At 44.4% G+C, this 13,107-nt stretch overlaps 1 protein-coding gene across 15 annotated transcripts in view; it reads left to right on the top strand.

The window, feature by feature from the left end:
• Window positions 1-11,319, top strand: part of MBNL1 (muscleblind like splicing regulator 1) — a 75,675-nt gene extending 64,356 nt beyond the window's left edge. For 7 of the 15 annotated variants that reach the window (XM_030455953.1, XM_030455951.1, XM_030455948.1 and 4 more), the window contains 4 exons: window positions 3,370-3,405; window positions 4,102-4,196; window positions 7,371-7,445; window positions 8,399-11,319. In XM_030455953.1, coding sequence (XP_030311813.1) covers window positions 3,370-3,405; window positions 4,102-4,196; window positions 7,371-7,427 — 188 coding nt within the window. In that variant the 3' untranslated portion in view covers window positions 7,428-7,445; window positions 8,399-11,319. The remainder of the gene's footprint in view (window positions 1-3,369; window positions 3,406-4,101; window positions 4,197-7,370; window positions 7,446-8,398) is intronic. The other 8 variants (XM_030455949.1, XM_030455963.1, XM_030455955.1 and 5 more) reach the window with 4 other exon arrangements.
• The last annotated feature ends 1,788 nt before the right edge of the window (window positions 11,320-13,107 follow it).

The raw sequence follows: 13,107 nt of genomic DNA, 5'->3' as shown, positions 1-13,107 counted from the left end.
TCAGTGGGGTTGGATTAAAGGGACATTTTTCTGGTTCAGACACCTTAGGTGTAATTATTCAGGTGTGTTCTTAGCTGCCTCAGCTGCCGTGCATAACGAGGCAGCAGGTCTGGAGGGCAGGACACGTGCAGAACCTCTGTGGTACAGGTGTGTACCCATATGGAGGGTCTTGGCAGGCAGGACCCTCCTCTGCAGGGCACCTCACTCTTGGTGATTCATCCCTGGGAGTTCTCCACCCATGTTCCAGACAGGCCCCAGATGCCTCTTCTGGAGTGTAAAGTGTAATTCTGGCTGTGTGTGAGGGCATCTGGAAGCAACTCGAGGGATGGTCCCTGCCAGGGGATGGACCTGGCACTCCAGCACACTTTAAATAGCTGGGTGCTCTTAGGCTCTCATCTCACTGCTCCCAAACAAAGCTCCCTCTTTGCAGGACTCCCCTCTTGAGGTCTCCCAGAAAGCTTGGCTGCTGGGAGCTGTGCCCAGGCTGAGAGGAAAGCCTAAAATTCATTGCAAGAAAGAGCTGGGAACACTTTTGGTGTTGGCTGGTTGGGATAAGTGGAGGCAGTCTCCCTGATGAGGAGGCTCTGCAGGACTTCACAGACATCTGCAGCTTGGTTTGTACCCTGGTCCTGGCTGCCCATCCTCAGAGCCCTGTGCAGGTGCTGTGTGTCTGTGAGGATGCAGAGCAGCACTGGTGCTGCAGAGCCTGCCAGCTGCAGGGAGTCCTGTCCCAGGGACACGGTGCCCTGTGCCTCAGCTCCCCACCTCCCCAGGGCTCTGATGGAGCTGCTCTGTGCCCTGCTGCTCCCCGGTGGGCAGATGGGTCTTTGGGAGGGGTGAAATCCAGAAGAGGAGGTCAGGAGCTGTGGTCTGGATGCACCTTCCAAGGGCAGGGTTGCAGCGGAGCAGCGGAGCCGTGGCGAGGCTTCAGCCACCTCTGCTGTTAAGGGAACGCATTGCAAGTTTGTGCCGTGTCTGTTCCGTGCCGGCAGCTCCGGCTCCTGGAGCTCCCTGCCCCAGGAATCGGGCACTGCACATCCTAAAGCGATGCCAGCACCTCCCTCCCTGGGGCATCTCCGTCTGTGTGAGGTCACTGCTCTCCTCCGGAGCGTTAGGGAGGGAAAGATCACCTCGACAGCAGTGCTTGTGCTGTATAAGGTAGTATTTTTAATTAGGGTTTAGTAGATAGGTCAGAATAAATAGACTGAGGGGAGTAATATGAGAGAGAGAAGAGGGGAAAAAAAATGCTTAAAACACCAGTAAACCTAGGACATTTATAAAAATAGCTTTATTCTGCTGCAGAAATAATCTGGTTGTGAAGTTATGATCAGTTAACTGAGCACATCCCTGAATTAAAATTCTGCCTTGTGCTGAAAAGCTAGGGAACATCTGAAACTGCACATTTATTATTCATGCGCTCTCATTAGTCGGTCAAAGCTTCTGGAGTCAAGATGAGTATTAAGGTCATAGCCAAAATTATTTTTATTACTGGTAAGAGGGTCATACAGCATTATGTCTTCATACTTGCAAATTATTGCACCCGAGCTAGTATTCTCATTTCTGCCTTATGTTCATTTGCTTCGATTCCCCTTCAAAACTGTGCACTGGTTATGATGTAAATGATGATAACTCAGACTAAAATTTTGAGCTGAAAGGCTTTACAGTGATAGCTCAGAGTCATTATGAAGATCTAGCTTGTCTTTTAACATGTAGACCTAATTATGCATGGAACGACATAAAACTCCAGGTCTAATGAAGTGCCTGCAACCTTATAAATAGGGCACTTCTGCAGAGAGGCACCACTCAAAGCTTCATCTGTGTAACCTCGCTGATGCCACAGAGATGCTGTAAGAGGGACTAAGGAAGCAGTTTTACTGACTGTTGGCACTTTATAGCCAAATTTTGCTCTGTTTTTTTCATCTTGCAAGTAGCCCCCTTGACTTCACCCAGGATCTGTGCCTGGGGAAGTCAGAAAAGCTCCCCTTCTTTCACTTAACCTTTCTTTGGCAATATTTCATTCTCTTCCTGACACAGAATTAGAAGAGTAATTAGGAAGCATGATTATGCCCTTTCCTTTGTAGCCTGGCAGATAGAGTGGTGACAGATAATAACCTTGTCCCCAGCAGTAATTACACTGGCTGACTTTTTCCCTGCTTAGTTAAAGGCTCTCAAGGTTGTGCAAGCCACCACAGTGCTTGGCACCAGCTGAGACAATTTCCTGTCCCCCCGGGACAGTCGTGCAATGTCAAGGAAGCAGCATCACTCCCACCCACCCACAGCCTTCTGGAACACCTTTGCATTTCCACTCCCTTCTCTGCTCCCAGATTTCAGAGTTTGCTTCAGCTTCTGCTGCGTCAGGCATAATTAGAGGTGTTAATAAATGTTATTTGTTAAATACAGGAATAAGCTGATCATTAAAAAGGGATATCCTGAATTATCAGTGCATCTTTCTTATCATACGGGGAGCAAAAATAGAAGGTTCCGAGTTCAGTCTGGTGGAAGGCATCTTGCTATGTAAACAGAGTTACCAGCTTAGTGGTAGTTAAAAAATCACACCACAGTGTCCCTAACAGGCTGTGCTGCTGTTGGCTCTCTGGTTGCAGGGCAGAATTCACGGGATGCTGTCACGTCAGTTATTTTTTGTAGCCTATAGAGTTGCAGGTTGTAAGCTCAGACACCAGCAGCCTAGAATACGTCCAATAATGTATTAAAAAATGCTGAACAAGTACTGCATGCCAAACTCACCTGGGTTTTGCCTCTATATATTACCCAAACCTTGGAGCAGCCAGACTGCGGCTCACGGAACAGCATCGATCAAGTCATCCTTGTCCCTCCATCCCGTGGGAGCAGGGCCCTGCTGCAAAGGCTGCTCTGGCCCAAGGAGAGAGCCCTGCTCCCCTCCTCCCCATCACTCCCTGACCCAGGGACCGTGCTGCCCTGGCTCCTGCTCCTCCCTGCTGGCCCTGCAGGGCTGGATGCAGGAACCTGTAGGCAGGTGTGACTTCAGAGTCTTTCCATCTGAGGGAACCAGGGTAAAGACCAGGACAGAGCTTATGTCAGGAGGCAGAAAGGTGTGAGGCTAAAGTAAAGCTAAAGGAACTATCCCTAGCCCTGCTAACATCCCACAGTGCCACAGAGGCCAACAGGAGGCACCAGCACACGGTTGGATGGCTCTGTCCCCTCACTGGAGACTCGTCCCAATGATCACTGTGTATGGTTTGATTGTGCTGACAGTTACATGACACTGTTCCCGTAATAACAATTTTTCTTCTTTGTTCAAATGAAATTTCCTAATTACACGTGTGATGGGTTGTTTTAATTCTTTTCCCTTTCCAAATCCACCTTCCTGTTGCAATGCATGATGGGCAGGCTCAATATTGTGCATGACACCCGCTACAAGTGTTGGTAGGTGCCAGCTTTGTTTCTTGATTATCTTAAACCTGTGGTGCAGCTCACAGACCCTCAAAATCCACTGCTAGATTTTAACTTACAGCTCTTGTCCCAGTCCACCTCCCTTAGCCCCCCGCACTAACACCTGTCAATTAAATGCAATTGTTTTATTTAATTGACACGGACACCTAGAGGTTGTTAATTTTGTAAAGCAATTGTTTGAATTGCACATTGTTCCTTGGTGGATTTTGATTGGACTATGAGTTCCAGTGTTTAGAAACTATCTTGTGTTAAGACTGTATCTTGCTATAGCCACGTAGACATATACTGTCCTTCAACAAGATTAATTTTTGTTTGCAGTAAATATTTGGGTAGAGTTCTTTAAAGATGAAAATGTGTAAACGTGAGGGCATTTGGAAACTCCTCTGTTGATTTTTGTATTGAAACGGTTAAGCTTGTTTGTGTCGATTTTCTTGATTTGATGGTAACGAGCATTTTCCCCTTTTTTTTTCCCTCTTCCATTCCCCTCCCCTCTCTCCCCTGGAATGTTGTCCTGCTTTGCACTGTGGTTGCATGTCACGCGCTGGCAATGATGTCTGGGGCTTTCTGCCGTGCTCAATCCCATGCTCAATGACCCCACCACATCTGGCTCTGGTCCCCATACTGCTACACTCTTCTCTGTGTTTGCTTATTTGATTTTCCTTCCGAAAGTTCCCATGGTGCACGGTGCTACGCCAGCCACTGTGTCTGCAGCAACAACATCTGCCACAAGTGTTCCCTTCGCTGCAACAGCCACAGCCAACCAGGTTTGCTAATTTACAGCTTTGTTCCTTACAGACAACTTGAAATCGGTGCTTTTAATGAGCATGGGGGTTTTGATTTTACCTCTTGTTGGCCTACACATCCTCTCTGAGACCTGCAGCACAGCTTAAGAAGCCTTTATCCATGCTCAAAAGGTGCTGCAGTTCCATTTCTGATGCTAAAAATAATTTATAATAGAATTTCTGACTCAGTCTTAACATTTATGGGCCGTGCTGCTTATTTCTGCTCTCAGAGATGTACAGAGGAAGGGATAATACACAGATCCCATTATTTATTTCTATTGCTGTGAGGCTGACAGTTCCTTTCAGTGCAGAACTCCAGTGAAAGCCAGTACAACCTTTGTGCAGGAGGGTTGCAGGAGCAGAATTTTAACAGGCTGAACATGTTCTGACTCTCCCAAGAGCAAAACAAAAATGTTTGAACCACACAGAAACTTCTTCTAAACCTTTGTTTCAGCTTGAAGTTCTGCTAGGAACAGTTACTTGTAGTAGACAGACATCAGTTAAGAAAACACCCATTAGCTTCTGGTTTGATTTCTAAATAGCTGCCCCAGCTGTTGCCACGTTAGGATGGTTTTTTCAGGAATAAAAAACAACACTGTGCTAAAGAAGTGATTGAAAGTCTCCTCCCAAAAGCCAGAAACTGCTCCAACAATGAGCACGAGGTGCCAGAGGAGCTGCCCCTGGGAACAGAATGTGGCCCAGTGGTTCTCTCTAGCTGGGTTCTCAAAACCACAGATTTCAGTAGCACATCTGGCTGAAAGTGCAGCAGTGAAAACTTCTAAAAGACCCTCTTCTTTTATAAAAACAATTGGTTTTTGAGCTTTACCAGGAAGACAGGATTTCTGCATGTCATGAAACCAGTTCTAGTGTCCAGGCAGTGCTCTCAGCTCAGTGGGACTCACACACACACACACACACACACACAGTGCCTTTTAGAAAGGGAACTGAACAATTTCTGTAGCATTTTGCAGGTGTGGCACTGGATGTGAAATTAATCCTGAGGACAAGTTGAGGTGTGAAGGCAGGCTCCCTAAGCCAGTCCAGCTGCCTCCTTCAGCATTGTCACTGTCCCCTCACAGGCTGCCTGCCAGGGAGGTAAAGCAGTGATGTCCATGCCCTGCTGTGCCCCCACTGCTGTCTTTGGGGCTGCTCTCACAGTCAGAGGGGCAGAGCCAGGAGCCCCCAGCCTGTGAGGGCAACAAGAGCCACAGGCTCTCTCTGGGTTGAGTCCAGAGCCTTTGGCTTTGACCCTTCCCACCTTTCCCCACAGAGCCACTACCATTCTGCAGTATGCCCAGATGGATGTTCTTTAATCTCTCTGCTTACTGACTTCTTGGAAATACTTTTTTTAAATTCCCCTATTGCAGTGCTACAGAGGTGTGCATGCCCTGTGTCTCAAAAGGGACCTGGATATTTTGCAATTCCAAAAAAATCACAATTACAATTCCATTTCAGTCTGCTTAGCCAGTAGCACTGTCTGCTCTTGAGAAGTGCTTTCTAAGTGACCATGTCACTCACAGATTTAAGCACACAAAAGAATTAACAGTGTTCTGAAAAGCTAGTTGATAGGTATGACTACCTCTGCATACATGTCACTGAAGTAAGCAACCACCTGTATGCCTGAAGCATCTTAATTCTGTAATTTATTGCACCATACAATTAATTTGAGTGCCTCTGTATCCTCCATAAGGCCAGAGAATGAGCCAGACCACAGGAAAACATCTTTAGCTTTAAAATCATCTCTTTCCAAATAGCACTTTCCCAAATAGATATCAGGAAAACTCTCTGTTGTGGAATCTGATCATTTCATGCATATCCCCCCTGGAGCCTCATAACACACTTAGTAAAGTCCTGCAGCCAAACCTCAGTATATACATATATAAGGAATATATGTATATAACATGTGAGCAGCGCTGAGATTATCCAATGCCACACGGTGTGATGTGCATGCATGCCAAAAGTCTTAAGATCTGGCCCCTCATCTTCATGGACTGGTGTTGAAGGTCCTTGGTACGTTCCGACAGCACTACCCCTGATGCTTCTACACACTTGGGTGCAACAGCCTGTCCTGCAGCAGTAGGAAAAAAATGGTATGAGAAGCTCCATTCCTCTTGAAGCACATTTCTGTACGAGTTGGCAATGCTGTGGAGTTGTGTGGAGTTGGGAGGAGAGGGCAGGAGGGGTGGAAAAACCGACAGGGAGGCACCAAAGATTTAGTGAAAAGGAAACCTCCCTCTTCCCTTTCTTCTGTGGATTAAGAGGTCAGCCTCAGCATCCCCTGGGGGAAGGAGCCTTTTCAAGTGCCACAGCCACTTGTGATGCTGCAAATGGGTTTGGTGCCAAATGCCCCAGCACGTTTCCCTGTGGGTGGGCACATCCCCAGCCCCACTCCTGGTCCTGCTGCTCCTGGTCCCCCCACCCCGCATGGCCTGGGCACCGCTCGCAGAGGGATGGGGTTAGGACACAACCTTGGTGTTTGTACTGCTCATCACCTGCTCTGACTTTAGTTGTTTTTATTTTTTTAATGGGAATCTGAGTTGATGAGAGGAGGAGAGCCCCATAGTGAATTCTGTTGACGCAGGGAAACGTTTTGAGAATTGTTTCACTGCTTTGGGGAGTCTCTGCTTTTCAGCTGAAGCTCCACGATGCCTGCAGCAGCCATGGGAAGAGCAGACTGCTCTTCTCAACAGGGGATTTTCACCAGCCATGAAAATCCAGCTCAGGACATCTTAGGTTTGGCATTCAAAAACCAAGACAGTGAAAGCAGTGAACACTTCACAAAATCAGACTGAAACAGGGCTGCTCTAGAATCTGTCATTTTAAAGGATCCTCTGAAAGCACAGGATTTTGTGTAGGCCAACAAAAAGGGCTATTTTCAATTACTGCACTGCATGTCTTTTGTAGATTTTAACTTCTCTTATCTCCTAAACAACCAATACTACTTATTTATATTTTTCGAGTAGTACTTACCGCAATGTTGTTGGTTTTAAGTTGCTCCTGTAGCACTTCAGTAGACTTTTAACTTATAGTTACAAGATAAAATCCACCAACTCACAGCTGATCCTTACTTTTCCAAACTTTTGTTCTATATCAAAATACTGTCTCCAGGTTGGCTCATTGCACACCTTACTCACTGTTTACATTTTTTACCTATAGATACCCATAATATCTGCCGAACATCTGACTAGCCACAAGTATGTTACACAGATGTAGACATTTTGTCATCAAACAGTAAGTTCCTACAGTGTTGTCTCCTGCAATTTCCTTACCTCTGTATGTGCCAAATTTACCTTTTTCAGGGACAGAATGTTTTTATTTTCTTTCTGAAAAAACTAATAAGGGATGGGGGGAGGCTCTGAGCTCCAGTGCCATCCTGCTCTTCCCCCAGCCCAGCTAGAAGCTGGTGTGTTGGGATGAGTTTGTAGATGGAGAAGGAACACTCTGTGCAGCTGGAGGAGTTTTGGAAGAGCAAAATCAGAGTCTAAAATTAGAGTTTTATGTTGTGTTTGTAAAGGTTGCTGGCTGTGGCACAGGTGTGAGCCAGGTGCAGGGTGGAGGTGGTCACGTTAAGCTGTCTTTGGGGAAGAACTTATGGATGTGGAAAGGCTGCAGGTTCAGCCCCTTTCCTCACTGAGCCCAGGAACCAGCCCTGGTGTGTGCAGGAGCTCCTGGCAGGAGGAGAGGTGGTGAGGAGAGGTCCTGCTGAGCCCATGGGGTTCATCCCCATGCTCTATTGGTGTGATTTTCTGTCCTGTACCTATTTAAGCCTCAGAGAGGGTTATTTTCCCACCAGTAAATTGTAGTCTCCAGCCTGTCACTAAATCCCCTGTTGTCACTCAGACCACCCGCAGCTCGTGACTCGTGGGACCTCTCCCTCCTTTGCACTCCATGTCTGCTGAGTTTTTTTATTTGAACCATCATGGAATTACTGCTTAGGGTGAGGATTAACTGATTTGCCACAGTGGTTTTATAATAATAGTATTCCTTTCAGCTGAGCACAAACATTTTTACACTGCCTGAGGGACTCTTGAGGTGGGAGGATGCCTCTTGCTTGCAGCTTGCTGCCAGGCTGGGTGCAGGGGGGGGTGTGTGTGTGTGCCCATTTTTTTTGCATTGTTTGGGCTGATGACATGCTAAAGAAAACTTCTGACTGCCCTGAAAATGCTTGCTCTTGCTTCCTCTAGATCATGACTAAGGAGAAAAGGACAGTGTGTTTGGGGTGAGAAGAGGAGAAGCCCATTAGCCATAGTGTAAATACCGCCCAGCGACACTCGGAACCTCCCTCAGCAGTTTGAGATCCACACATTGCATGTAACAGATGAAACCAGACCTTGGAAATCCACTGCACACTGTTGCCTATATACTTTGTACATTTAATTGGTATTTGTGCTGAGGTGATCTTATTGTCTAAAAAGTACAGCATTGTCTATCTTTTCTAGCACAGAAGTATGCATATGGGTTTGGATATGCATATGTGGTCTGTTTCCTACATAATCATGGATGTCACCTTGAAAAGACAGACGATGGTGTAACCATAAATCTATTATGTATTGGTACGTCTGTAGACCAAGATATAATTTTTTAAAGTAAGTTTATTTCTTTCAAGGTTTACAAATAACAAAGGTGCACCTTGTATTTAAAATTGCCATTATAGACGAGAGCGTGCATGCACAGTAATTTTTTTGTTTAAGAGTAATATTTTTAATGTAATAGATTGTAAGAAGTGGTAAGAGAGGTATCTGACAGAGATGAATGTGCCAAGCAAAACCACAACTGTGTATATTTTAAAGCACATCAATGGCTTTAAGTACCATGTTGTTAAGGATTCTCATGAAGTGCCATAGACTGTACATCTGATTAGAGTATTATTTCTGCAGTGTTATTTTCAGAACCACGTTTTCACTTACTTTACCAGTACTAACCAGTCAAAGGGCACCATTCTGTTTCAAACCAAAGCTGTCTCAGAAATGGCCAACTACTCCTTACAGTAACAGTAGGCAGCACAGGAAAGATACTCTAGCCGTACAAATTAACCCATACTGGACATATATATAGAAACTATTTTAAGGCATTGTAGTGTAATATTTATGCATATTTTACTGTATAACATGATATTCGAAAGGGAAAAGCCATTTCTGAGACACAGTAACAAATGTCTGAGGAACTTCTTTTGCTTCTATTTATAGCCTCTGTCGAAAGTCGAAAGGACTATAAATGTTTTGCAGAGATGGGTTTCACTTTTACTTCATCACAGTCACACTTCACGGGGTGACTCTAAACAAAGACAAAAGAAGCACTGACATCAGATGCATGACAAACCAAAACATGAAAAATGGAGATGTTAATTAGTGTAGAAATCGGGTGGGTTAAATACTCGGGTGAGTTTTATATGTGACTTTTTTTGTTCAGATTAACTGCTTATAGCCTTAGAAAGCCTTTACAAAATAAAAACAAACAAAAAAAAAATAGATGTGCATTCAAGTTTTAAGAGCGGATTCATCCAAAGGAATTCCTTTCTGTGGTTTGGATGTTGCAGCTAGTAAAGGATATTTTTGCTCTGTTCAGCAAAGTGCTGAAGTGGGGGCCAGGTCACTGGTAGCGTGGCGTGGAGTGGAAGAAGCGTGGGTTCGGTTGTAGAACTCTCCATACTTCCCAGTTTACTGCGAGTTTTTATGCTTGAGAGAGATGCTTTATAGAATAAGAATGATGTGTTGATTTTACTGATTGTACTGTACATCTATTAAAGCCTTAGATTATTACATTACGGGTTAAGACCCATACCAATGTAATTTCAATCGTGTTAAGAAAGTATAGGTGACTTCACATGTTATTGTAGTTATTAACATTATAGAGTATTACTTATTTTTTCTTGTTAAAAGTGTAGTTTTTATTTCTTACATTTATTAGATTGTTTTCATTTTCTATTACAAGTTGAATACCATTTCAGTTTTTAGAATTTTCTTTTATTAGAGTTTACTGATGACTTTTTCAAAATACAAAAAAACAAGGTAGTTTTCTTCATAACATACTCAGTTTTGAATTTACATGTAGTGTCATATGAGTATTCGTATTATTGTTAACTAAATGATTTATATTTTACTGATTTAATATTACAATGTAAGAATGTCAGTCATTGTTAGTTCTTGTCTAGTTTTCATTAAAAGAACAAAGATCTTTTATATGGATATCTTATAATTATATAATCATTGCTAAGTAAGAAGTTAAGTTGTTGCTATCGCAACAATCCTGGCAGACAATTAAGTAATATTTTGATGATTTATTTTGTTTGTAATTAGTTATTATGAGAAAATCTAGTTCCTAGATATTAGAATAAAATTTATTTTCTACTGTATCCATTTCAAATGTTAAAATATTGTTTAAATATTTTTGAAATCCCTGAATATCAGGCCTTGTTATAAATAAGCTGCATAATCAATAGATCAAGGGACTTTTTGTTGATAATCCAAATACTCAAAAGTTTACGTAACAAGAATTATAGTGTGTGTGTGCAAACTCTTGAGGGTTGATTATGCTGCAGTTTAGCATGTGGGAACGTATAGAGAGAAGGTTGACTTTTTGCACTTCTGTATATAGTCAAAAAAGAGAGAAACCTGTATAATAGTAAGATCTTATTTTGAATAAAAATGTCTATAATTACAAGGAGTTTTGTTAAGGCTAATAAAATGACAGGCTGAACAAAATTGCTTGCAAAAGTGGCACAGAGTTAGCACTCCATCCCCCTTCAAAAAAGTTGCTTTGCTTTATGTGGACAGCTTGTAGTTTGCCAGGATTTTTTCAGCTGGAAAGATATGCCATCCTCCCAAGATCTCATGACTGACAAAAGCTCCACTGGTTCAAATCTGCCTGAAAATCATTAAGAAAAGAAAAAAAAAAAAAAAAAAAAAAAAAAAAAAAAAAAAAAAAAAAAAAAAAAAAAAAAAAAAAAGCAGGTACTTCAGACCATCAAGGTGAAACCATGGATCAAATATTCCGTACATTATTCAAAAACTACTGCATGTTTAAAGTATCAAAAAAATATATTAAAGATATATGCTATTCAAACCAGTTTCTGACAATTTCAGTGGTTTATTGTTCACAAAAAAAAGAGAAGATTCTTCAAAAGAAATACTGACTTTCACAAAAGAGTTGAATCATGAACAGGCAAACCAAACAGCACACCGTAGCTGTAGTTGTTATGTGATTATTTTTTATTGCTGTAGTGGTCCTGTTCTTTTAGCAGGTGAAAAGGAGAAAATTAAAAACTGGGAAATTTTACTGTTTTAATGGAAAGTGTTCAAGGAACCTTGTCATTATTGATGCCAAAGCTGGAAAGCAAAAGTGATCAGGCCATTCCTTCCTCTGATCTCTCCAGTGCTCACACTGAATAATCAACGACGTTGCACTTCTTTGCAACCCTGCACACTTTCATCTGCTGAAAGGACAGATGTGCTTGGTTTTACTATTATGTAATCACAGACTTACTTTTTGCTTGTAGTTGCTCCAAATTATGTACTCTGTCCTGGGCTGCAATTTGTTTTTATGCTTATTTTATTATTACTGCTCTAGTTGACCTTGCTGTATGGAAAAAAAATAAAGTGAAATTGCCCTAATGGAAGTTCTCTTTTCTTAATTACCTCTTCCTACATCGGGTTAAAAAAGGCACAGCTTTTTTAATACGTGCTTTTAATTCTGGCTGCTTGGGTGTTCGACTGAAGGGGATGATTTATTTGTGGGGGAAACTGAGATGCTGGGTTTGGGGTGGTTTTTTTTTCAACAGTGCAGAGTATGTTAAATACACGAGGTGGGAGTGAAATCCAGGGGATAAACAGCAAGCCCCGGGAGGCGGTAGGTGCAGACCGAGCCCTTGTTACCCTCTTGGGGCAGCGCTGAAGGAAAGGGACCCTTGAGAGGGACCGGGGGGCAGCGAGGGGGTGATGGGCATGAGACAGAGCCCCCTTCCCACGCGTGGCCCCACAAATCACTGACAATCAAATCCATTGACAGAAAAATGACAGGCGGGAAGGGGAAGACGCCAGGACACTTGTCTTCCCCCGGGATTTCGGGTGCGGTGTCTGCGGTGCAGCTGTGGGGACCCCACAGCAGAGCTCTCCTCCCGGAGCCCGCGGTTGTGGACATCGTGTCTCGGGCTGTGGACATCACGTCCCGGGTTGTGGACATCACATCGCGGGCTGTGCACATCGTGTCTCGGGACACGGGAGGGGTCTCAGCCCCGCACATGGGGACACTCGTCCCTCCCAGCCCCGCACCCGGGGGCTCCTCTGCGCTGCCTGCCCGCGGGTGACACCATCCCACTGCCGAGCGAGGAATCCTTGTGTCGAGCAGTGCCGTGTTCTGAACCAGCCGAACTGAGGCTACTTTACTTCCCACCCTACCCAGGGAGGGTGGCCGGGGGGTGCCCGTGGCTGATGGGACACTCCCAGGGCTTCCATGGCTTTGTGTTCCCGCGGTTCAGGGTACGAGCAGCAGCTCCTCCCGAGGCAGCCGAGGGAATGAAACTGCTCACATGCTGCGGAGAGCCACGAGAAGGAGCTCCTGCCAAAGCTCCAGCCAGCCCACGGCTCTGGCCCCACGCCAGCCGGGCTGGGACGGCAGCAACTGCAGGAGCCCCAAGGATTGCAAGAGTTGGTAAAAGACGAGCGAAAGAATTTTGGCCAGCGGGACCCACGCGTGCCCAAGGCTGAGATGCTCTCTGAAATGAAGGAAAGGTTCTGAGCCCCTGGGGAAGGAGGAGCAGAAACCTGGGCTGGAGCTTTAATCGCCTTTGTGTGATTTGTGATGAGAACAGGGAATGGCGTCAGGAGGAAGGAAACGATAACTCTGAGGGTCTTTCTTCATCCAGATATTAGCTGTAATTAAACAAGCCGATTTCCTG

This window comes from Calypte anna, chromosome 9 (genome assembly GCF_003957555.1).
Source record: "Calypte anna isolate BGI_N300 chromosome 9, bCalAnn1_v1.p, whole genome shotgun sequence".
Classification (NCBI taxonomy): domain Eukaryota; kingdom Metazoa; phylum Chordata; class Aves; order Apodiformes; family Trochilidae; genus Calypte; species Calypte anna.
The sequence above is the reverse complement of the archived record's forward strand: the minus strand, read 5'-3'. Positions and strand labels throughout refer to the sequence as shown.